The sequence below is a fragment of the Phoca vitulina genome, unplaced genomic scaffold (assembly GCF_004348235.1).
Source record: "Phoca vitulina isolate PV1807 unplaced genomic scaffold, GSC_HSeal_1.0 scaffold18, whole genome shotgun sequence".
In the NCBI taxonomy this organism is placed as follows: Eukaryota; Metazoa; Chordata; class Mammalia; order Carnivora; family Phocidae; genus Phoca; species Phoca vitulina.
In genome coordinates this window covers 1220953-1246959 of record NW_022589721.1, presented here as the reverse complement: position 1 = coordinate 1246959, position 26007 = coordinate 1220953, and the positions used below count along the sequence as shown (strand labels likewise).

The window sequence follows — 26007 nt, the reverse complement described above, 5'->3', positions numbered from 1 at the left end:
GTGTGGTTATTAGCTAGAACTGGGACTGTGGAAGGTGTGACAACCTTGGCTACTCGTACAGCAAAGACTCACGCTCCCTCACATTCCCCTTCCATATTATAGTGTTGCCCAGCTGGGAACTACATATCCCAGACTCCCCTGCATCTAGAGGGGACCACGTGACTAGTTGCCAATCGACGATGAGTAGAAGCAGTTTGTGGCATTTCCTGGTGAAGGAACTTATGCATTTCTCCATTTTCTCTCTCATATATATGCACAAGCCATTGGGTGGGTCTGGAGAACTTTAAGGCTCTTGGAGAGAGGAGCCACCAGATGAAAGGCCCCTGGTTCCTGAAAGCCATCTGCCAACCAGAGAATTCCCGTCCCGGACTTTTATGTGAGCACGAGATAAACTTATTTTCCAAGCTACTGAAAATTTGGAATTTGATAGTTGCATTATTCTAGGTAGCATTACTCTAATTCTGGTGTGTAGGTTTGAGAATTGGGAAGCAGTATGAAATACTGGTGTTGGTGAGCAGGATAGAGGCAGCAGATGGTCTCAGTGGGACAGCCCACCACATGGCAGGACACCGGACATGGGTGACCCACTCAGGTGCCTCGATCGTCGGAGATGGGCCGAGGAAGGGCAAAGCTGCACAACAGAGGCTGCAGGCCAAAAGACTGCTCAACCCTCTGCGCCCCAGCCCCTAATACAACCCTAAGAGGAGGGTGCCCTCAAAATGACTGAAAATGGACTTCCCACCACCCACATGAAAAAGAAGTATGAAAGTGCAATGACTCGTACTCCATAAATATGGGTGTGCCAGAGACAAAACACATTTTTACTTTGTTTGCATCAAATTCAGTTTCCAAGCCTCCACCCTGCCAAACTGGGTGGAAGGTCAATTCCAGGCATTATTGGTGTTCCAACCCTCTCCCTAATGTTGCATAGTATGCAGGAGACCAGCATGGTGTTCCAACAAGGCAAGGCCTATCGTCTTTGATTCAGGATGATCAGTGCTGATAGTCTTTTTTTTTTTTTTTTTTTTTTAAGATTTTATTTATTTATTTGACAGAGAGAGAGCGAGAGCAGGAACACAAGCAGGGGGAGTGGGAGAGGGAGAAGCAGGCTTCTTGCCGAGCAGGGAGCCCGATGCGGAACTCGATCCCAGGACCCTGGGATCATGACCTGAGCTGAAGGCAGACACTTAACGACTGAGCCACCCAGGCGCCCAGTGCTGATATTCTTAAAGGGAGCACCCAAGGTCCTTTGCAGCCCTGCTATATTTTCTGGGCAGTTATAAGAATAGGACCAGGTCTATTAATACTTAGAAAGCCACCAATCTCAGGAATCTCGTCATATCTCTTTCTACTGCCCAGGACCCAGTCTTTTCCTCCTGCCATCTTTCCCTTGGAGCAGCTCTATTACATGTCTTTGTCCTCTGCTTTCCATGGTCCTTGATCTTGTCATCACGAAAAACAAGCTGAGTGAAAGTTTCAGGCAAGTCCTAAAAAAATTTAAATTCTTCCTGTTAGTTACTGTCCTCACTAAATAAGAGGTGCCACCACTCCAAGAATGATGTCGTTTCCATAGTCCAAGCATAGACATTAGGCTTAGTTCACAAACACTTGCGGACAAAACTGAGGATGCCAGCGGTGGCCATGAGAGGGCATCACTCATACCCAACTGCAGGGAGTGCAACTGACCAACAACCGCAGAGGCGAGCTCTGAAATCTTTCACGTGTTCACACTAAGACCACGCCTCCCAAGGATGCTTCCAGCCAGTGAGGGAGCAGGCTCATCGCCAGGGGGCGTGGTCTCCTCTACTTGGTGCCTGGTTTGGGAACTTCCTCACAGGCATGCAATCCTTCCTTAGATTGCCAGGCAATCTTAGTCAGTACCCACCCCCCCATGCCCCGCAGAGTGCTCTCCTTCCGTCTCTCCATCACTTACTGCCGGACCCACATTATGGTCTGAAGGCAGGCTCCCCCAGCCTCTTCCGGCTCCCTCTCGGGTTTTCTCTCACAGATGTTTCTCCTAATAAATTTCTCGCACCTTTCATCAGCTCACACCTGCTTTGGGAGGACCCAGCCTAATCTGTTCTCCCCATTCGATACACTCACTTTGCTTTTTATAAGTATATCATGTATTTAGATAGCAAATATTAAATGTACTTCCTGTATTTCAACTGTGAAATGCTACATACAAGGATAAATGTTTTAAGTATAACTGTTAAGATTTCTTTCTACCTTAAAGAGTTAACTCTTGTTTCAACTGCATTTTAACATTGATTTTTACTAAATTTGGCAACTGCTACTATTCAGTCTGAGCTTTAAAATCTCAAGTGGCTGTTGAGTTCCCTCATGGCCCTTAACTCTCCCTAGAAACTCTGAACTACTTAAAAACAAAAAAGTCAATGGCATTGGAAATACATAAAAGCAATGTAACATCATTCAGAGTAGTATAGAGATACAGGAAGGGGATTTCCCATAATGCCATCATCCTAACACAAGAGCTGCCATTTTCTGGGTCCGTGTCTCCCCCACTACCTCCCCTTCTCTCCTGAGCCTCCTCCTCTCTAGATGGTTGTTCACAGAACTGCCTGTGTTCAGCAGAAGCCTCAGGTTCTCAGACCTGGAGGTAAATCAGAATCATCTCTGGAGATTTTAAAATGACCAAGCCCTGGGGTGCCTGGGTGGCTCAGTTGGTTAAGCGGCTAACTCTTGGTTTCCGCTCAGGTCATGATCTCATGGGTTGTGGGATTGAGCCCAGCTCTGGCTCCTCACGGAGTCTGCTTGGGATTCTCTCTCCCTCTCCCTCTCTCTCTACCCCTGCCACTCAGGCTCTCTCTCTCTTTCTCCCTCTCTAAAACAAACAAATAAATCTTAAAACAAAAAAATGACCAAGCCCCAGGCCTGAGCTGGATCTCATTGACCTAAATCCTCTCTTCTGTTTTGGAGCCCAGGTGCTCAACTGAATTGGTCAGACTCTGTCATGTGTACCATTTTACCAGCACCGGGTTATTCACAGAGCCTTGATTTTTATTTCCTTCGACCTCTTGGTCCCTGATCCCTACTCTCACCCCCCTCCCCAAGGGTACCCCATGGGCTTTATATATGTTCTTAAGTGTGCATATATGCCTATAAATGTGTAATGTTCTTTGGCTCTTTGTGTTCTTAATGTAGATTCATAAATTTCATTGTTTTTCACCTTTCTCCCCTCAGTACTATGTTTTAAGGTTGTCTTTATTGACACATGAATATCTATTCATGGCTTCTCCTTTCTGCACAGTATCTCTCACACTTTGCTTTTCATCTCCTAGAGATGGACACCTGTATTGCCTCTAGCTGTTCTCCTGCCCCAGCAGTTCTGCAGTGAAGCGTCCTCATGCATGTCCCCCCGTGAGCCTGGGTGAGAGCCTCCCGCCCCCTGGAGAGGAGTGTTCTAAGTGTCCTCAGCTGATTCTGATCTGCTGCATAGCCAGGGTTGAGGACCACTGCCATCCTCAACAAACTTTATGATCTTTGAAGATTTTCTTCACACTTCTCTCCTATGGGACTGACTCCTCCCCGGCTGAAATCTGAGATACTTGGGGTACTTTCTTTTTTTAAGGTTTCCTTTCTCTCTTTCTCTCTTTCTTTCTTTCTCTCTTTCTTTCTTTCTTTCTTTCAGAGGGAGAGAGTGCGTGTGAGCAGGGGGAGGAGCAGAGGGGGAGGGGGCAAGAGAGAATCTCCAGCAGACTCTGCACTAAAAGCAATGGGCTACTTTTTTTTTTTTAACCCCACAAAAATCTTCCTTTAGGAACTCAAAATACTAAAGTAAAAGTGATGGATATCTTAAATGTGACCCTGTATTTATTTCTTCTTGTCGCTCTAACAAAGTACCACAGTCTCAGTGGTTTAAAACAGCACAAATGTATGTGCTTACAATTCTGGAGATCAGAAATCCTAAAAATAAGATGTCAGCATGAATGTGTTCCTTCTGTAGACTCTGGGGGAGAATTCATTTCCTTGCTTCTCTGAGCTTCCAGAGGCCATCTGCGTTCCTTGGCTGGTGGCCCCTTGGCTTGCATCACTACAACCTCTGCTCTGTCCTACTCTGGATGGGACCCTTCTGCCTGCTTCTTCGAGGGACCCTTGTGATCACATTGGACTCACTTGGAAAATCTAGGATACTCTCCCCATTTTAAAATATTTACTCACACTTGCAAATGTCACTTGAAACTTTTTGCCATGTAAAGTAACATATCCTCAGGTTCCAGGGATTAAGATTGGGTATCCTGGGTGGGTGGGGAAAGCACTCTGCCTCCTATGTGACCATTAAATTTTTCCATTCAAATTTTATTAAATTTCTTAAAATTAAAAAGTAATTTAAAGATTTTTTATTTATTTATTTGAGACAGAGAGAATGAGAGAGAGAGAGAGAGAGAGAGAGCACATGAGAGGGGGAAGGGTCAGAGGGAGAAGCAGGCTCCCCGCCGAGCAGGGAGCCCGATGCGGGACTCGATCCAGGGACTCCAGGATCATGACCTGAGCCGAAGGCAGTCGCTTAACCAACTGAGCCACCCAGGCGCCCTACTTGTTTTGTATTATAAACAATACAGAGCGGTATAAGGAAAAAGATGATGGCTCAGCCCACCCTTCCCTGATACTCTTGTGGATAAACAACACTGCATCCATACCTAACCTCACGCACACAAATCTGTATATTGTGTTGTCGTGTGGAATGGAACCAGGGCCATAAACATGAATCTGCAACTTCTTCCTCTTCATCTCTCATGGAATCCCTCCAGACCAATCCATAGGGACCTTACCCATCATTTATTTTAACTAGCTAAATCTTCTGCAGGATGGGTAAACTGTAACTGATTCAGCGATTCCCTTCTGATTTCCACATCTTCCAATCAGGCTTCAAAAAGTGTCCTTTTGTTTGCATGCACCAGCGCTATTATTTCTGGAAGAGTCCCTGAGGTGGAATACGGCCTCCAAAGTTAAGTGCATTTTTAGTAGACAGTCCCAGATTATTTTCCAAAAGTTTTAGGAATTTACACTTTTACCAGCAAGAAATGAGTGTGTCCACTTTACTGCAAAACTGCCTCTCAGCCAGAGTAAAATAGCATCGCTCTCTATAGTTTACGCTAATTTCATGTGTGAAAAAGAGTAAGCCATTGTTGTTTTGTCCACATTTCTATGAAGACCCCAGGGGTTGGGATATTTTTCCATGTTTATTGACTACTCACATATTCTTGTCTACAAATTGCCTATTTGTATTCTTGCCTATCATTTTTAAAATTTTTATTTTATCTTATTATTTTATAAAGCACTTTATTTTAACAACAGTTTTAGTTTTGCAGAAAAATTATGAAATTGGTACAGATTCCATACAGGCCCATATAGGAATACAAATTCCCATATAGGCCAAACCCAGTTTCCCCTATTAATAACATCTCACATTACTACTGTACATTTGTTACAACTAATGAACTAATACATTTGTTACCATGAATGAACTAATATCAATACATTTTTATTAAAGTCCACACTTTATCCAGATTTCCTTAGTTTTTACCTAATGTCCTTTTTCTGTTCCAGGATCCCATGCGGGATCCCACTTTACAGTTAGTTGTTTCATCTCCTTAGGCTCCCCTTGGCTTTGACAGCTTCTCAGACTTCCCTTGTTTTTGATGACCTTTGCAGTTTTGAGGAGTACTAGTTAGGCATTTTTTAAAATGTCCCTGTACTGAGATTTGTCTGATCTTTTTCTCACGACCAGATGGGTGTTAGAGCACATACCATCAACATGATTTATCACTTTTGTTATTGACCTTGATCACCTGGCTGAGGTTGTGTCTGTCAGATTTCTCCACTACAAAGTTATTCTTCCCTGCCACTTTTCCATACTGTACTCTTTGGAAGGAAGTCACTAGGAACAGCCCACACGTAAGGAGTGGGGAGTTATGCTCCACCTCCTTGAGGGCAGAGACTTCGTAAATTATTTGGAGTTCTTCTGCATGAGGGATTTGTCTCCTCTCCCTCATTTAATTATTTAATCATTCATTTATATCCATAGAGATGCATGGATATTTACACTCTGGGTTTAATCCAATACTACTTTATTTTCATTGTTCATATTGTTCCAGGTTTGACCATTGGGATCTCTTTCAATTGGCTTCCATGTCCCTTTGACATATCCCCATCAAGGTGGTTTTTGTTTTTTTGTTTTTATGAGTATTTCCTTACTTTCTTTTTTTTTTTTTTAAGATTTTATACATTTATTTGAGAGAGAGAGCACAAGTGGGGGAGAGGGAGAAGAAGACTCCCCACTGAGCAGGGAGCCTGATGTGGGGCTCGATCCCAGGACCCCGGGACCATGACCTGAGCCAAAGGCAGACACTTAACCAACTGAGCCACCCAGGTGTCCCAAGATTTTATTTATTTATTTGAGAGAGAGAAAGAGAATGGGGGGGGGGTGCAGAGGGACAAGCAGACTCCCCGCTGAGCACAAAGCCAGCATGGAGCTGGCACGGGACTCGATCCCAGGACCCTGAGATCATGACCTGAGCCGAAGTCAGATGCCCAGACGACTGAGCCACCCAGGTGCCCGAGTACTTCCTTACTTTCTGGCACTACAAGATCCTCCTGGTTTCTCTTGTATATTCCTTGCCCTTATGCTAGAATCAGCTGCTTCTCCAAGGAGTCTTGGTTTCTTTATTAGAGAATGGTATTAGCAACCAAGGTCAGAGCATAAGATATGCTCATTGTTAGTTGGGTGTTGCTGCTTCTAGGTCCTCTCAGCTGACAAAGCAAGGAAATACATGTGTGCCACAAGCCAGGGTACATATACATGTCTATAAATAGTTCTATATGAACAGGATTTCATTTCTGTGTCTGCAACTCTAGTCCACAACCACATGGATCATTCTAGTCTCCTCCCTTTGCTTATTGGTAAATGACCACTCCAACAGTGAGAAGCCTGGCTCCCACCATCCACCAATATTTACTCAATTGTTCATTTCCAGCATAGGGGTATAGTCAACAGTATTGTAATAACTTTGTAAGGTGACAGATGGTGACTACACTTATGGTGAACATTTCATGATGTATAAAAATCTCAGTATCAGAATAATAAATATAAAATATATTTTATATTTTATATATCAGAATATAAAATATATATATTATATATCAGAATATAAAAAACAGTATCAGAATTGTTAACCCCATCACCTGATGGAAAACAACTTCATCAACAAGAATACAGTTTTCTGTGCAATTCTTTTTGCGTTTAGTTTTACAATTCCACTTGTTTCCTAAGCTACTTAGGTCACCACGTTTTCCCCCACCTACTTCAGGAAGATGTTTTAATACATTTGTAATACATTATTTTGTGACAGTCTACATTCTATCCTGGTATCCCTTGACCTCCTAAATGATTTTTCTTTAATTTGTGTATACTGGTTTACCCTTTGTGCTTTAAAGTTCTATGGGTTTTGATAAATGTATAGTGTCCTGTACCTATAGTCACAGTACAATATAGAATAGTCTCACCACCCTAAAAAGTCCCTCTTCATCTGTCCAAGCCTCTACCCCCTCCTATCAACCCCCAACAATCACTCTTCTTACTGTCTCTCTAGTTTGGCTTTACCAGATCTCATATCACTGGAATCCTAAAGTATGTCGCCTTTTCAAATTGCCTTCTTCATTGAGCAATATGTATTTAAGTTTTATTGTTTTTTTGTGACTTGATACTCTTTTTTTTTTTTTTAAGTTGGCTCCACGCCCAGCATGGAGCCCAACATGGGGCTTGACCTCATGACCCTGAGTTCAAGACCCGAGCTGAGATCAAGAGTTGGATGCTTAACTGGCTGAGCCTGTGACTTAATACTTTTAAAAATATATGTATCTATCCCAGAATTATATCCTATTCTTTGGATGTACTACAGTTTGTTTATCCATTTGATGTCCGATTGAAGGACATCATAGCTGCCTCCAGTTTGGGGAGATTGTAAATAAAGCTGCTATGAGCATTCTTCTTTGTCCATTTTTGAGTTGCTTGTCTTGTGCTTTTCAAATTGTCTATTAAGGATATATACCTTGTCAAGTTTCAGCTATTTTTTCCTAGCCTATTATTTTTCTATTGACTTTATGATCTTTGCCTCAATATTTAAAAATGTAACTGAATATATCTGTATTTTTTGTTATGGCTTCTGGATACCCTGTCTTTTTTTCTTCTTTTTTTGAGGTATTATCAGATTATTTTTTAAAAAATTAAATATAAAAGTACAGTTGACATACATATTAGTCTCAGGTTACAACATAGTGATTTGAGATTTTTATACATCATGAAATGTTCACCATAAGTGTAGTCACCATCTGTCACCTTACAAAGTTATTACAACACTGTTGACTATATCCCCATGCGGTACTTTCCATCCCCGTGACTTACTTATTTTATAACTGGAAGTCTGTAGCTCTCAATCGCCTTCACCTATTTTGCCCATTCTCCCCACCCCCACCTCTGGCAACTACCAGTTTGTTCTCTGTATTTATGAGTCTGCTTCTGTTCTGTTTTCTTTGTTCATTTGTTTCTTAGAGTCTACGTATAAGTGAAATCATATGGGATTTGTCTTTGTCTTTCTCTGACTTATTTCACTTAGCATAATACTTTCTAGGTCCAACCATGCTGTAGCAAATGGCAGGATTTCATTCTTTTTTGGCTGAATAATATTCCGTTGTATATATACACCTCTTCTTTATCCATTCATCTACCAATAGACACTTAGGTTGCTTCCCTATCTTGGCTATTGTAGATAATGCTGCAATAAACATAGGGGTGCACATATCTTTTTGAATTTGTGTTTTCATTTTCTTTGGGTAAATACCCAGAAGTGGAATTTCTAGGTTATATTGTATTTCAATTTTTATTTTTTATGTTTTTTAAGTTTATTTATTTGTTTTTAGTAATCTCTACACCCAACGTGGGGCTCAAACCCATGATCCCGAGACCAAGAGTTGCACACTCCTCCAACTGAGCCAGCTAGGCACCCCTGTATTTTCAGTTTTTAATCTTTTGAGGAACCTCCATACTGTTTCTCACAGTGGCTGCACCAATTATATTCCCACCAACAGTGCACAAGGATTCCCTTTTCTCCATATCCTTGCCAACACTTATTTCTTATCTTTTTGACACTAGCCATCCTGATGGGTGTGAGGTGATAATCTCATTGTGGTTTTGATTTGCATTTCCCTGATAATTAGTGATAGTGAGCATCTTTTCATTGTCTCTTGGCCATATGTATGTTTTCTTTGGAAAAATGTCTATTCAGGTCCTCTGCCCAGTTTTTATCAGATTGTCCAGTTTTTTTCGTATTGAGTTGTATAAGTTCTTTATATATTTTGGATATTAATTCTTTATTGCATATATCATTTGCAAATATCTTCTCTCATTCAGTAGGTTGCCTTGTCGCTTTGTTGATGGTTTCCTTCACTGTGCACTGGGAACCCTATCTTGCTCTGTTTGTTTTCCACAATCCCAAGGTTAAAAAACATCCTCCTGAATTTCTTTTCTGTTACATATTAAGGAAGAGTGAGTAAGTTTAAGCAAAAGGGGTAGAAATGCTAAAGAATAACAGAGGATGTGGGGGATAGTGATTATGGGGCTGAGAAGCATTTTGCCTCTAAATTCCGAGTGGTCCATCATGTGGCCTTTCTAGGATCAGCTCTAAGTCAGAGTTTTCATGGGATCTCTTTAGACACCGTAATTCTAGGAGCAAGGAGCTACGTGGCCAACTTTGGAGAATCAAAACCAGACCCTGGGGTTGTTTCCCTGAGCTCATCCATCCCGTTCCTGTAACCCTTTATTTGTATGCTCCATATTTGTCTCCCTCCTAGACTATAAGCTCCATAAAATGAAGAGCCAGGTCTGACTTGTTGATCCCTGATTCCTCGATGCCTGGCATGATGCCCTGTGGGCAAGCAGGTAAGGAGGAAAGAAAAAAGAAGAGAGTGTTCGTTGTTTTCCATTAATTCTAAAGTTTCACCTTAAGGTCTTCTCTATTTGGTCGTAAGCCCTGGCTGGCTAACCTCACTGGACCACATCACCGGGCTCCCTTACCTTCTGGTCTCCCACTGGGGTTGGCCAATGGGATGTGCTCTCGGGGAACCGGAAGTCGGGAGGACAGGGAGGTGAGTTTTTATTTCTCTCACACCCCACCTGCTGGACAGCCCTTTTGGCAGCAGCTGCACCCTTCTATAGCCCCTCGTCCAGGGCTCCAGATGTCGTCTGGACACCAGTGATCCCACTTCTTCCCTGCCTCTGCAGGTCAGGCTGAGAGCAGCTTCCCCTCTGCTGGTAGTGACTGTAGGCATCAACGTCCCTCAGTCCTTAAGCCTAAAAATCCCAGCTGAGCGTAGGCTCAGTTTCCTGCCTGGACTCTGACAGGTCCCTAAAGGGCAGGAGATAGGGAAGGCAGCAAAAGGAGTTTGGAAGGATAAGGGGGCTCCTCAGAAGAACTCACACAAACCCAGGAGGAACAATTCTTAGCCCTCTCATTCATCCACTGAGGGAAAGAGGACTTAGAAAGGGCTTGTGTGAGACCTGCCGCCCAATGGCTCACCTGAGTCACCCTAGCTACCCCGCAGCTAGTGGCTCTGTCCTCTGTGTGCCCCTCAGTGCTTGGGTCTGTCTCAGTAGGAATCCTTGATAAGGTGTAATTATAACTTACCACTTTATGTGTCTCCCATGCTGGAATGAAAACTCCTCAAAGGCAAAGATTTGGCTGTGGACTATTTTTGCATCCTGCCTCGCTTCTCTGGGGCTGCTGGGCACAGAGCATGTCCTTGTGTGGGTTCACATGAAGAAGGAATGAAGGCTGCTCCCCCAGATGGACCCTATGGGCCCACTCTCCCAGAACCAACCCCTTCCTAGGAGGTAGATCCACCTCAGAAACACCTGGCCAGGCCCTGAAGGCTAAAAATATTTGACCCTGATAATACTGGAAGGTGATTAAGCTGCTGACTCAGGAAAACCAACTTCCTCTTCCAAGACAGTTGTCTAATCTATCATCAAGTTGTTTTGACACATGCTGGTCTCAGGCATTCCCGCCGCCTTTGAAAGTTTCTTCAAGGGCTGCCAGTTTGGTTCAAATACCATTTTTTTGCTGTTGTGCCCTTTCACTCTGTTGCTGTTACCTGAACGATCTGTCCCAGCCCCTTAACACCCCAATCAGGAGACCCTGACCACACATAGGCAAGACGCATGGTCCACACCCTTCCATCCCCAAACCAGGACATGGTCATTTGGAATCTGGGCTGTCCTGGAAAATCTGGGATATACACTCATTATATTTATAGAAGCAACACTAAGCCTTGATCCATTTTCAATTCAAATGGTTTTAATAACCACAAACATATGGGGGGGGAACTAGCAAACAAAACTTATTTGCGTTTGACTGTAGTTGTTTTCACAGGCATGGTGACCATATTCTTAGAATTTGCTAATGCAGTATTAATTTCAAATGTTCCATGAGTGGAAATATTTTTAATGCTAAATATTATGGCTTTTTAATATTGTTGTATTGCTTTCAATAAAAGCACTTGTTTACATGTATAATGATGACATTTTCCACACCACTGTAAGATTTTTTCATCTAAAATCACTGACCAGATGACCAACCCTGGAGTCATCCCAGCCCAGGTACCAGATAGTGAGTGAAGCAGCCTCCGGAAGATTCTAGCCATGCCCTGTCTGAATTTCTTACTTATGAATTCATGAGTATAAAAAATAGACAAACCAGGGCACAACTCTTTCCAAACCATTTTCCTTGGTGTGTGCAAATGCAGCTATTACTGAAGTTGGAGTTGAAGAGAGGGGTATCTTCCCCCAGAACCTTCTAGACTGGTAATTCCAGGTACTCCAGTGTTTAGTGGTCCCCATTCTACCTAGAGCAGAAGTTATTCCAACCATGCAGGGTTATGTTCATGCCTCTGGGGGAGCTCTCTACTGAGCTAAGAGAAAGATGACCTACTGGAAGATGTTCTAACTGGTGGACCAGTTGCCTCTGGAACATGAATGCTGGATTTCAAACACCCTTTTGGCATCCTGGTTCTAGGACTCTTCCTGTTACGGACACATTTTCTGAAGCACACCCAAGGCCTTGGAATCACGGGCTTCATCACCTGTCAAAAGCCAGGTTTATGAGCCTTCAAGGTGTAGTGCTACATCCGCCAAGTTTGCTGACCTCCGTGTGACTAATACTGGTACCAGAACTAGGGAGTGGTTAGGGAAAAGAGTACTTACGTCTCATTGTCAAATTTTTAGACATCCAGAGGCCTAAGCAGTGATGTATTTCATTTTTGTTTTATAATTTGAGAGACAGGAACCAATACTAAATGTCCAGCTCCAGACTGGAAAGAAGTGTTTCTGGGTCAGCATGGAAAGCAGTTGCTCCCTTAGGGTAACTTCTGAGTTGATCTTCCTCCCATGATCACAAATCATGTGACTCATCTAAGAGTCTGTTGAGAACTTGCTATGATACATGCCAAAAACCCTACAAACTTTGCTTGAATTCATCTAGGTCACCCAGCAAGACCATCCCTCCCTCCTTCTGGTTACAAACCCAGAGTTTCTTCTGGTTTCAGTATCATTTTTCCCTTAATTTTCAGCATAATGTCCTCAGCCAAAAGGCTAAATTGGAGTGTCCCAACTTTTTCCAGTCTGTGACACTCATAGATTTGTATGGGAGAGAGGGAGACAGAGAAAGAGAAAGAGAGAGAGACAGAGACAGAGAAAGAGGACTTTTTGGGAAGAGAAGTTGAGATCATTTAAAACTAATTCCACCAGTTCTGGGGACATGAACAATTTGTAAATAAGATTATTTTACAACTAAAGAACAGTCAACTGAGGATCTTCGAGGTCATTTTATAGAACACTACATGAGTTCTATTTTTTTTTTTAAAGATTTTATTTTATTTATTTGAGAGAGAGAGAGAGTGAGAGAGAGAGCACAAGAGGGGGTAGGGTCAGAGGGAGAAGCAGACTCCCCGCTGAGCAGGGAGCCCGATGCGGGACTCGATCCCGGGACTCCGGGATCATGAATACTACATGAGTTTTAAAAGAAAGCACTCAAGCAGTACATGGTAGCCAGTGGGGATGGATTCCCCTCGATGCTGTACCTGAGAAACTTTTTAAGTATAATGCTATTAAGCAGCTCTTTGGCTCCAGACTGTACCCTGTGTTCACTAAGAAGTGTAACTACTATCTCCAACTTCAGTTCTCTAATATTTACCCAGCACATGTATTAGAAGGTGGTATATTAATATGTCCTTTCATTGTAACATGCTGGACAGTGAAGCAGCTCAGAGGCTCCCTCATCTTTCAGTTACCCCCTGGGCCAATTTCTCACCTCTGCCCACTCAACAGTCTCCTCGCCATTCCCATCGCCCATCCTGGTGGATGAAGGAGGGTGTTTCAGTTGGACTCGGAGCTGCAGAGCTGTCCGAGCCCCAGGGGTCCTTCCGGCCAGTGAAAGACAATTTTGAGAACAGCAAAAGTTTCTTCTCCCTCACATCCACTTTCTCCTCCTTCTCGGGAACGTGGTTAGTTCACGGAATGAACCCTGCTTTCTGCCTTCCCTCTGGGATGCAGACAAGACCCACACCCATGCTCTGCCTCCCCTGGCCTGGTCACCTCCCAGCCCTCCTCTGTGAATGGAAGGTACTGTGCGCCTACGCCATACAGTTTAGTTCTTGATTCCACACTGTCAAGTGTCTTGGCAATTATATCACGGATGTTAGTCTTGCCTTGGCTAGGAGAAGCTCCTGGAGACGCACTGCTCCTTGATAATAGCTCCTGGCATCGTGCTTTGCTCATAGCAGGTACTCAGCTGATACACATTTGCCTTTATATCAAGTCTTTCCCTGTGAGGGTGATGAGCAGACTCGGGCAACCAACCCACCGCAGGCCAGGCTCTGAGCTGAGGGGTGGCCTCTGGCTTCCCTGAAGCATCGCGCAAGGCAGTGACGTCAACAATGCATTCCATGCAAATGCCTGAGCTCTGGAAGGTCCCTCTGGCCTCTCCTAGCCCTTGTAAATTCAGTTTCTTTGGCATTCCCTTCTTCCCCAATCCCTCCACACTACCCCTCGTCAATTTAATTTGAGGCATTTGTGAAAGGGATATTTTCTTCTCTCCATCCCTGCTGCAGAGCACAGTACCTGGCATTTAAAATCATAAAATCTGCGGGGCTCCCCACGTGTGAGGGCAGACAGGTCAGGAGATGCCATGGACCCCGCCCTGGGGAGGGGCCCGGCTCATGCCTCCTTAGCTGGAGCTTGGAACAGACTCACGGCCCCCAAAGTGAGTTCAATGGCTGAGGTGACATACTCTGCCTGGGGGGCCTCATAACCCAATTCAGACTACTCTCCCCCGTCCTCTTAAAAAAAAAAAAATCATCAAGACTCACTGGATGAATGAATGAATTGCTGGGTTAACAGGAGGGTGAGTAGGTGAGTGGGGGAATGAAGGAGTGAAGAGCTGCCAGGAGCGTCCTAGAATGGTGCCTTCCAGAGGACAGAGATTCCTGTTTGTCTAAGACCCACGTGGGATTCCGTTTGGCTCCACAGGGTGAAATTTTTTCAAAATCATTTTCAAAAATTTGTAACTTAGAAACTAGAATATTTATAAATCAAGTTATGGCAAGACACTTCTAAGTGTAACTCTACAATTTAGTACCCACAAACATACTTATTTATACCTGGTTCCTAGGTAATAAATTTCTGAGATGTTCAGTGTTTTTTATTCACCACCTGTTTAGAGGGCCATTACTTCCCTCAATTGAAAGCAAAATATGTCTGCCATTACCATCAATATTCTTTAACCTTGAACTTGAAGGAAGCTTTTAAAGAAAAAAAGCTGGGAGAGCTTTAAGATCCCATGCAGAGTTTCTCAACCTTAGCTGCATGTTTCAATTACCTGGGGAGGCATTTAAAAGTCTTGATGCCCAGGCTGCACCTCCAATCCATATTACATTATAAACTGGAAATGGGACCCAAGCATCAGTATTTTTTTTCTTTTCTAAAAAAGGCCTGTTTTTCCTTTTTTTTTTTTTTAAATATTTTTCACTCTTTTCTTTTTTTCCTTTGGTTTGGCATCCATATTTTTAAAGCTCCCCCAAGTGATTCCCATGTGTGGTCGAGGCTGAGAATCACTGCTTTAATCCACACGTAGCTGAGACCGTTGAAAGAACACTGTGCAAACGTGAGGGTTTTACGTTCTCTGCAGGAGTCAGCTCGGAAACTGACCCGTGTCTCACTCCGATCCCTCCCAACAGGTCCTTCTTCCTTTACACTTCTGTCTTGGCAATCATGGATGGCTCATGGGTATGTCCACGAGGATCCACCTTCAGGTGAAATGGGTTATCATTTCGTGATACTCTAGCATGTTGTGAAAGCTGTAGTTTTTCACTCATGAACTTTGAACCGAACTACTGTGCCTACAAGAAGTTTCAGGGCTTGGGTGCCTGGGTGGCTCAGTTGGTTAAGCGACTGCCTTCGGCTCAGGTCATGATCCTGGAGTCCCGGGATCGAGTCCCGCATCAGGCTCCCTACTCAGCAGGGAGTCTGCTTCTCCCTCTGACCCTCCCCCCCTCATGTGCTCTCTTTCTCTCTCTCAAATAAATAAATAAAATCTTAAAAAAAAAAAAGTTTCAGGGCTTGAGAAAAGCAGATAGTTGAAATAAATTACAAGGAGGTTGCAAACCAGCCTGAACCCAAGCTGGCCATTCCCCACCAAATCACAGAAATGTTGAGAAAGGAAAAGCTGTCTGTGAACACCCCACCCTAAATCCGTGAATGTGCTTCCCCCCACTCCCGTCCTTTTGCACTCTGACCTGTTGACCCAGTAAAACCCCCAGCCCATTTCCTGGGCGGAGCTTGCGCCCCGGTGCTCCCCCACTGCGGTAGCTTTGCAAAGTGCTTGCCTTCAACCTCACTAGTCTCCATGTCTGCCTTACCAGCTTGGTTTCTGAGCTAGGCCATCGCCCCGGATCGCTTGGAAAAACAGTGTCTGGGGATGCCCACCCAGAGACGATCTTTTCCCGGAAGCTGGCGCTCGCTGGTACAGGGAGGACACAGAGGGTTGAGCCAAAAGCCTTTCACACACACCACCGGTGGGTTGCAGTTATGTATTCAGTTTCCTAGGGACTTGAGTAGCACGGGCCATTGGGAAGAGGAGGAGGAACACTGGAAGAGCTGCCTGGCTGGAGTACGGGATTTCCACTAAGTCATGGGCTCCTACGCTTTACAAGATCATCTTTCTACAGGAGAATCGGCTCCCGCAGGGATAGCACGGGCTGCAGGGGTCGCAGGGGTTGCAGGGGCCGCAGGGGCCGCAGGGGCCGCAGGGGCTGCAGGGGTTGCAGGGGTTGCAGGGAGACGTGCAGGGGTAGCATGGAGACTCGATCTTGACGCAGCTGCCCAGCCCGTAGGAGTACGTCACGTCCTTCTCGTCCACGCACGGCGGCAGGCTGAACTCTTTGCAGATGTTCATGTAGCTGTACTTTTTCGACCCGAGGCAGTCGTACCTGTTCTCCCGCTCGGCCGACACGCACACCTTGCCGTCCTTCACCCGCACTTTGACTTGATCGGGCTCAAAGCCGCACACGTTGACTGATCCTAAAATGTTACTGCTGCAGCAAGAGGAGGCCAGAATTCTATTTGTGGTTCTCCTCAGTCTGGAATTGAGAAAAAGGAGAGCGTCTCAGACACAGATCTCAGACATAGCTTGAGAAACGATATTTTGATCTCTATTTTTTTGTGACTATTATTTTTTAAGTAAGCCCTCGCCCGACTTGGGGCTTGAAACTCACGACCCCAAGATCAAGAGTCACATGCTCTAGCCAGCCAGCCGCCTGATCTCTCTTTTTTTAAAATAGCAAACATAAACACTAGTCATTGTGGAAAGTCAAACTCTACAGAATTGTATAAAGTAAAAAATGAGAGTCCTCCCATGTAAATCGCACTCTCCCACACGTAAACCTCTGCCAACAGCAGACAGCTGCTTGGCCTTCCAGATCTTTCTCTTGCGTTTGAGTCCCAGGTCCTTCTCTTATTAATTGTGGAAACTTGCCTCAGTTTCCTCATCTGTAAAATGGAAATAATAACCATACCTCCATCATAGGGCTCTTGGAAGATTAGATGGGATTAGTTTTGCTTACTGCCGTCCTCGACACGTTATAAATCTTGCTCAGTTATTACTGTGATCATTATCACTACTATTAAATGTGGACTCAAGCCTTTTTTTAAGGGGATCCAACTAATATACCATTTAAAATCTGCATGTTAAAGACGTCTGTCAGCCTCAGAACCCAGCCCTGCTACCCACAAGACTGGTGCCACCACTGGGCCATCCCACAGACCTGGCCTGAAAGCTTCATCAACCAATGACAAGGCCAAAGTGCCCCAGCTCAGCTCTGCCCACCCCCCGAGGGCCTGCCTCTTTCTGCTGCGGTGAGTCTGCTCCAGACTCGGGATGGCGGGCACCAGCAGGGACAGTCCGCTGGGAGGGGCCGTGGGCTGGATCCGGGTCCTCCCAGCTTGCAAGGGCTGATGGTGCCCGTCACTAGCCACCTCCCATCCACTGACTTGCTGTTGATACCTCGAAATCTATCATGGTGGGGTTCTTTACACTATGGAAATTGGAAAACACTACAAATCAGGGCTTTTTCCCTCCTCCTCTCTCCCCACCCCCGCATTGCTAGTCGGTAACTACCACTGTCTGCAGCTCCTGGAGCGGCGAACTCAGGTCCCTATGGTTTCCCAAGCGTTGCCCTTGCTACCGCTCGGCAGTCCTGTGTGAGCCCTTCACAGTAAACAAATACCGGCGGCGGCTCTAGCTGATGGAACACCTGCGGTGTATGGGGGGTAGGAAAGCCATGTGCCTCAGAGCACAGGTTGGGAGCCAGAGTTTTTAGGTTCAAATGGTGGCTCTGCCATGTGGATAAGTTACTTAGCTTCTCTGTGCCTCAGTTTCCTCATCTGTAAAATTGGAACAATAATAGTAGCTACTTCTAGGATTGTGAGGTTTAAATTAATGAATGAAAAGTATTTATAGTAGTGCTTGGCCCACAGGTTGAGCAGCCTGGTGTTAGTCCTACATGCTTTGGCGTTCCTTAGGGTCCATTTTTTTTTTCTTTCTATTTGTTGATCCTTCCAAAGACAACCTAATATTCTGAAATGGTCTTTTTATCCCTTAACAGGAAAAAAAAAATCTGTGTTCTAAGAGACAGTCCTGGCAAAGCTTCTTGCATCTTTTGGCCTCCAAAGGAAGGTCTTGGGAGTGTGCGATTTCTAGAACCTCTTCCAGTTTGACAAATCTAAACTTCGCAACTGGATGGTCGGTTTGAGATACTTTTTAATTCTTTCCTTTTATGCTGAATTTTGTTTATACTCTTCTTTTTGTTATATAAGTTATACGAGTTCATTGCAGAAAACTTAGAAAATATATAGATAAGCAAAAAGATGGAATATTTTGTAAAAAAACAAACAAACAAACAAACCCATAATCCTATATAGCATATAACATTTTGGTGTTAGATTTTCTTCTCTGTGTGTATTTTGTACATACATATGTAGATTCTTACGTGTGTTCTTATGAAATCATGCTATACATACTGCCTTGAATCTGTATTTTTCACTTGATGACCCCTAACATAATTGGTTTAACAAGTGTGAGCCCTTATATGGAAGGTTACAAATCAAGGCCCTTACGAGGCTAATTGCAAATGATTAAATGGAATAATCTCCTAGCAGACCCCGAGGCCAACAGAAACAACGGTGCGGGGCGCCTGCGTGGCTCAGTTGGTTAAGCAACTGCCTTCGGCTCAGGTCATGATTCTGGAGTCCCGGGATCGAGTCCCACATCGGGCTCCCTGCTCAGCAGGGGGTCTGCTTCTCCTTCTGACCCTTCCCCTCTCATGCTCTCTGTCTCCCATTCTCTCTCTCAGATAAATAAAAAAAATATTTTTAAAAAAAAAAAAAAAAAAAAAGAAACAACGGTGCAAGGCACCCAGAGGACTGTAACAGTCAGCCAGCTTCCTTTCCACGTCCAGCCCCAAGGAACGTGGGCTGCCCGGGGCACAGATATCTCTCATGCCCGGAGTGTGCCAGGATACCCACAGGCCATACTAAGGACAAAGGAAGAGAACTGGACTTCTAAAAAAATCTTTATATCTGTGGAACAAAACAAACAGGAGAAAACGCACTCTGTCTTCCCTGGATGGACCGAGAATAGCTCCCAAAGATGCCGCGTGTCCTCTCTGGATGGACCAGGGCCTGGAAGCCTGAGCAGCCAAAGCCGAGAGCAGAGCAGAGAGCAGAATGGGTGCACCTGGATCTCTCAAGAACCTCCCACGGTGTGGACATGGGCTGAGAATGAAAGTTCTTCTGTTCAGCTCAGACCTTCCCATTGGAGATGAAAACCTCAAACCCTGACGTAAAGGGGGCTGGGCCTCACAAAAGAGGACCACGGAGCCCCAGCGGGATTGCTAGGCCCCCTCACTACTGCCTTACTGATTCCATCAAAGGCCTCCTGTCCTTCACAGGAGATGGATCTGGGAGCCAGTTCTACAAGCCAAAGCCAGCTTCCAGATCCTTCTCCTGTCAGCAGTCTAAGTCTCCATGTGCAATTGCGTGTGTTGTCGTTGTTGTGGCTCAGGTCCCCCTCTTCCTCTGGCCCTGTCCCTCGGGCCCCTTTGCCCCTTCAGCAGCCGCACAGAGGTCTCACCAATGAGAGTCTTCGGGAAATTGCCTAAAAAGTTTTGGCCAAGTTAGGTGTCTTCTTCCTTTTGCCTCTTGGTCAGGGGTTATCAGTGGGGATGTGTGGGTTTCAGAGAAATCGCAGGAGCCACATTTTATTCATCAGCTATAACTCTGAACTTGCAACTTGACTCCTGTCTGGTGATGTACCTATCACCCCGCAAGGGAATTTCCATGGCTCCATGGTGTTCTGGGCAAAGGGAGATTGCCTTCTGTAGTTGTTATCATGAGGGGGGAGCTGGAGTGCAGTTAATGTAGGGCAGTCAGCCCCTTGGTTCGTTGCAGAAGCCTCCCAGAGAAGCTGAGGGAAAAGCGAGTGGCCCACAGTGTCTGGGGGTGCCAGCCCTCCTCCCTTCTGCAGCTGAAGTTCTCCGGGGTGTGCAACCAAGCTCCTGAAAGTGACACATCCTGCCCCCTACCCCCTCCACCCCTAACCCCCAACCCCCAACCCCCGGCAACGATGAGCTATGTAGTCAGCCCTTTTCACAAAGATATGAATGAGGTCCAGCCTGGTGCTAAATAAAATAATGAAGATGTCAAAAAGGTCTATCTCTACCCAGGAGCAAAGGGAAATGTGCCTGCCTGTAGCTGTCCTTGGAGTACTTTGCTTTTTCTCCTAATTGTAGACCCCTTCCAAAGACCCACTAAACCCCATTCCTCCTTTCCAACTCGTCTTTCACTTTCTCTTCTTTTTTCTCCCTCTTCCCCTTTCCTGCCCTGTCTCTCTTCTGACTTCTGTTTGATACTAAGAGTAGCAAATGCAGGTGCATCAGAGGCCCCGGCGGGGCTTGTTAGCGCACAGGTGGCTTTGCCCCGCCCCCAGGAGTTTCCAATTCAGTGGGCCCACGGAGGAGCCAAGAATTTGCATTTCTAACAAGTTCCAGGTGATGCTGGTCCAGAGCCCACTCTGTGAGAACCACTGGCCAGGTGGTTAAGCACATGGATTCCAGACTCAGGCAAACCTGGCTTCAAGTCCCGGCTCTTCCAACTCCTAGTGGTCAAGAACATTGCTCCTGAATCTGTCTCGTCATCTCTAAGATAGCCAAGATGTTGCAAGGATCAAATGAAGATGGAATGTGGCACCTACTGAATGAAAACTCAATAAAGGGTAAGTCTCTTTATCAGGCTGGACCTTGCTCCACCGTACTCAGATTTCCCTGAAGCCTGAGGCTTTAAGACACCAAGCTCCAAGTCCTCTATCATTAACCAATAAGGTCAAACCAAATAATAGATATGCTTTTGGCTTAGATGGGCGGCTATTCCTACCCCTGCCCTGCTGGGGGGACTGGGCTCCTAACCTGGGGGTAGGAAAGGATTAGGAGGAGAAAGGAAAGGAACAGGGGGCCACACTCGCTTCCCCTCTTGCAGGGATGCTGGGGGAGAGAGTGCTATGCCCTGCCCTGTGGGTCAGAGCTTGGAAGGGTGGAGAGATTTCCCGAGGGCTTAGACCTGGGGAGGTACTCCTAGATCCCCCCTGAGGCTGATAGTCATCAGCCAGACCAAGTAAGAGTGAGTCAGTGAAAACCTTAGTCTTAGAGCATGAAGGAAAACAAGGAAAGAAAGGAGAGGGCAGATTTTTGAAGTTTGCAGAAGATGGTGCCCCTCCAGTGTGGGGATTTTTAAGGGAATTTCTCACTGTGATTCAGACCAATCATAGATAGTTGGGTGAGTGAAGGGAAGCGCAGTCTCAGTCTGAGTTTCCAGGTATTAATAAGTAAAGGGTGTGAGCTTGAGCCCAAAGCACCCCTACAGCACAGCCGTAAATCAAGCATTTGTCTGCAAGGACTAGTGCCGGCGGGGGTCAGAGTCAAAAAGGGGCATCCATTCATTAGAGAATCAGCTCCTCAACGCCGGGCCGAGGAGGGCCTGGCTTTTGTTTATGCCCCTTCTGTACAGAGGATCGGGAGGGCCGCGAAGCGTGGTGGTGAATCAGGTGCAAACTTAAGACAGGCTGGTGGCGTGGCTTCTTACAGAGGAAGCCAGACTCTGTTCCCGCAGTCCCTCCAAATCCAGAAGAGGAAGGTAGAGTCAGGGGAACCGCTGGTGCTTGCGGTGCAAAGGGCAGTTTGGGGAGGAAAAGAGAATATTAAAGAAGCTAAAAAACAGAAGTACTTACTTGAGTCTCAACCAAGGAAGTTACTGCCAAGGTGTCTTTTGAAGCAGCAGCTAGGTACACAATGAAAATGGACCTATACCTAGTCTAAAAACACACACGTACATCAATCAGATAACATACACGCAGGAATGCTCAAGCAACTTAGGGGAGAAATGTCAGCCAAGCCTTCTTACCAGTTATTAAAAGAGCAGATTGACTCTCACACAGAAAAACAATTCCAATGGGGCTGGGGCAGCTATAGACCAGGGAATTTTCCCGCTGGACAAAGAACCTCAGGATAATACAGCCTGGCACCTGAAAGGACATGTCCTACCTAACCAAACTGGTCGCCTTCTTTAAAGGGGTAGAAGGTCATGTGAATATGATTTCTAAACTACAAAGCCTTGGGCAAGGTTTCACACCAAAGGTTGTTTAAAAAAATTGAATCAACATGCTATTTCTGGATCTATTTAGTCATGGATTGGGAGCTAGGTGAGAGATAAGGAAAAAGAGGCATTTCATTGGAAGAAAAAATACTAACAGTAGGAGTCTTCTGGGACTGGGGCTAGATCAGGGTTTAACATTTTCATCCATGGTCAGGAAAACTGAATATTTAGGTTTGCAGGTGACACTAAGCCCTCCTGGATGGTGAAATGTCAAGCTGTCAGAAATCGAGCATAGGAGGATTTCACAAGATGGTATGAATGGGAAGAAAGTGGCTGGGAGGAGACACAAGAGGGTAAGCCCAAGGTCATTTCCCGAATGGACTCAGAGGTATCAGTTCAGAGACGCGGGAATTCGTATAAAGACATCACCAACTTCATATACTGCCTCAGGCAGAGGAAAAAAAAAATCAGCAAAAACCCAGACGTTGTCGAGAAAAATATCACAACGCATAGAAAGCATTATCTCTTGTATACACCACACTGCTGAGAATTCAGCTTGAGGTCGTGTCTACTGCGTGCCAAGAAATAGGGACTCCTGGAGCTGGTGGAGGGTGCCCAGAGGGTGAAGAACAGGGAAGCATTCTTCTGGGAGAGTCTGGAGAGGAGGGACAGCCAGGAGACAAAGTCTGGAAGGACTTGAATCAAGGGTATTCAAGGATTCAGAGACACAGGGACAGTGGATACAGGCCTGCTCCCAAGTAACCCTCCATGTAGACCAGTTAAGAAAGGAATCTCTGACTCAGTGTGCAAAACTTACGTAACTTGATACTCCGAGGAGCAAAAATAAAAACTGTTTCAAATTGAGTGTAGATGAATTTATAGGCAATAGGCCCATCCCAAACTATTGAGAGGGGTTCATTCCTGACCTTTGGTGACCGATGACTTGGACAATAGTTGTCCCATTACTTTTCTAGTGTAATATCCCAGTCCCTGGTATCAAGTGTCTGTCTCTGTCTCCAACTCTCTCTTTTTCCATCCATCCACCTACGTATTTACCTACTTACATCCCTCCCTCCCTATCTACCCATCTAATCTATTAATCTACCATGGGGATAGGAAGGATGTTGTTTAAGGATAGAAACGTGCAATGAGTAGTAAATAAGTCCCAGAGATCTAATGAACAGTATAGTGAATATAGACAACAATATTGTATTACAATCATCAGACTTGGTAAGGGACTAGAATGTAATTATTCCAACCACTAAAAAGAAATGATCATTATGGAACATGATAGAGGTGCTAATTATCACTACAATGGCAATCATAATATATAAATGTATCAAACACACTATGCACCTTAAATTTACACGGTGGTATATGTCAACTATATTTCCATCAAAAAAATCTATCATCCATTTGTGCCCATCTTGTTAAAAGTAGTAGCATATGAAGTAGTTTTTCTTGCCTCTTTCATTCAATACATCAACGCGTAAAAGGCTTCATCATTCTGCTTTACATCTACCTAGTGTCCCAGTGTACGGTTTATTTGTTTATTATCATATAAATTTATTTAGCCAGAGGACAATGCTTTCAACCATTGTTTTCATCAATTGTACCAGACTGGCTGGCAAACAGTGGAAAGTTAGAAACGGAAAGCTTTCTCCAGGCCAGCAAAGGAAATGTAATCAAAATTGTAAAAAGTGGCTTTAAAATTACCCAATTCGATTAGAGCCCTCTCAACTCTGTTCTGAACCCTGCGACCCTCGGTTCTATAGCTCCCGTTCACCACCTTTGCTGCTGCTGGAGGGGGAGGCCGACATAATGGGCCCTACTCCAGGTGGATTTTAAGGCTGCCTGGAGTTGGGGAACGGGAGAAGGGTTTTCCTACCAAACCCAGGGCTTGCCTCTGTTGTTCAGTTTGCTCCCCTGCTCTTAAAGTCTCTGCCAAGCATTAAGGAGTTGATCCATTGTTATTGCTTCTCTGTAGTCATTCCTGTAAGCCCGAATATACTCAAATCACTTTACTCATAACCAGAAAAAAAATGTTTAGTTTGCTTCTTCCAATAGCTTTTTAACGACACCCCCTATTTCTTCCCCTCATTAAAGCCCTGCTATTTATCAAGTTGGCACTCCGGCTCTAAACCACCCACCACCTTGCCAATCGACATCATTCCACGGTCTTTTGAGAATCTCACAATTCCCGTCATGGACCCATTTACCCTTCTTTTCTTAAACCTGTGCTAAGTCACCCTAGTCATCAAGCCCTTTATCTCCAGCCCTTTCCATCTTTGTTCCAGTATCTACTGTTCCGTTCCCCCGCCCCGGCCACCCCCCTGTGACTCCTAAGCCTTCGTACACTGACTCTAAAAATCGTAGGAAGTTTTTACTTGGCGAGCTCTCTCTTTTCATCCTCTATGGCTCTAATGGCTTTCCTCTCCAGACTTCGGAGCGACGGTCGCACACAGTAGAGCTTGACGTCGCACAGGCAGCACGGGTAGAGGTCGCAGAGCCCGCAGGAGCGCGCCCGCTTGGAGTAGCAGAGGCAGTAGGGGTAGGGGTGCAGGTCGCAGCAGCAGTAGGGGTGCATGTACAAGTCGCACAGACACCGCGTGCACTCGTCAATGCATCGCAGCTGCCTCAGTTCTCGGTCCACCTTCTTTATGTCCCTTCTAACGCTGTCCAGAAGACAACTCAGTGCAGCCATTACAGTTACACCGTATTGCTTTGTGAGTACCTTTGGGAAATGGCACTCAGGGGGAAAAAAATTGTTCTAAGCTCTTCTCAGAAGTTTCTTTGAAAAATAAATGAGGCACACATGGTTCACTTACTTTAAAGCTTGGGTTCTGTGACCTCACCACCCTCCAAGTATGTCATAGTCTTCTGGTTACCGCGTGAACCGTACATAGTCATGGTCTCCAGAGACCCTCCTTAGGTTTACAGAGCTGCTCTCAGATCCACACTAATGCTGAGATTTCATTCGCCCTGAGGCTGGGTGGGGCCCGCAAGCAATCCCAGCTCTTTGGGGTTCATGGCCATAACCTTCGATGTACTCGGCTCGTGTATGTCCTTAGGACTGACTAAGATCTCAGGGTAGGGGCGTGGAAGGAGCTGCCCGGCTCCTTTCTCTATGCCCTCCTGGCTCCAGCCTTGACTTGACACTTAGCCTTGCCCCTTATACTCTAGGAGTCATTCTGGCTCCTAGTCGATATGTAGAAAGCCTTCTTTCTTTACAGAGCTTTCATGTGTTCTTACCGAGTCATTCTCAAGGCAGCCTGAGTCCTTGACCTTCTTAGCCCCAAGTCTCTGAGTCCTGCCCATTCTTTTTTTTTTTAAGATTTTATTTATTTATTTGAGAGACAGAGAGATAGTGAGAGAAAGCACAAGCAGGGAGTGGGGAGGGGGGGAGAGGGAGAAGCAGACTCCCCGCTGAGCAGGGAGCCCAACGTGGAATTCAATCCCAGGACCCTGGGGGCCATGACCTGAGCTGAAGGCAAATGCTTAACAGACTGAGCCACCCAGGTGCACACGTCCTGCCCATTCTTTGCTATCAGGCATCCTTGCTGTCCTCGAGCTTCGGTTCTGCAGTGCCCGGGGTCCTGATCTTAAGCTCCCATCTCCCAGTGCTCAGGCTCCTATCGGTCACCACCTCCCAGCATTTCATCTCCGGTCTTTTGTCCAAGACTCTAGAAGGCTTGTCCCCAAGTGCTTCTCAAGTACTGCTCCTTGATACTCTGACA

The 26007-nt window shown here is 45.3% G+C and overlaps 1 protein-coding gene across 1 annotated transcript; it reads right to left on the bottom strand.

Annotated features, from left to right (window-relative positions):
• Positions 1-16143: 16143 nt before the first annotated feature.
• Positions 16144-25082, bottom strand: ODF1 (outer dense fiber of sperm tails 1). The gene is made up of 2 exons (XM_032415836.1): positions 24658-25082; positions 16144-16707 (listed from the first exon to the last, which is right to left on the bottom strand). The coding sequence occupies exons 1-2, from the start codon at positions 24972-24974 to the stop codon at positions 16275-16277; spliced, it is 750 nt and encodes a 249-aa protein (XP_032271727.1). The 5' UTR covers positions 24975-25082; the 3' UTR covers positions 16144-16274.
• Between the last annotated feature and the right edge of the window lie 925 nt (positions 25083-26007).

Coding starts and splice junctions, on each gene's coding strand:
- ODF1 (XM_032415836.1), bottom strand. CDS start 24,974: ATGGCTGCACTGAGTTGTCTTCTGGACAGCGTTAGAAGGGACATAAAG. Junction 16,708..24,657: donor GAAAAGAGAGAGCTCGCCAA/GTAAAAACTTCC, acceptor TCTCAATTCCAG/ACTGAGGAGAACCACAAATA.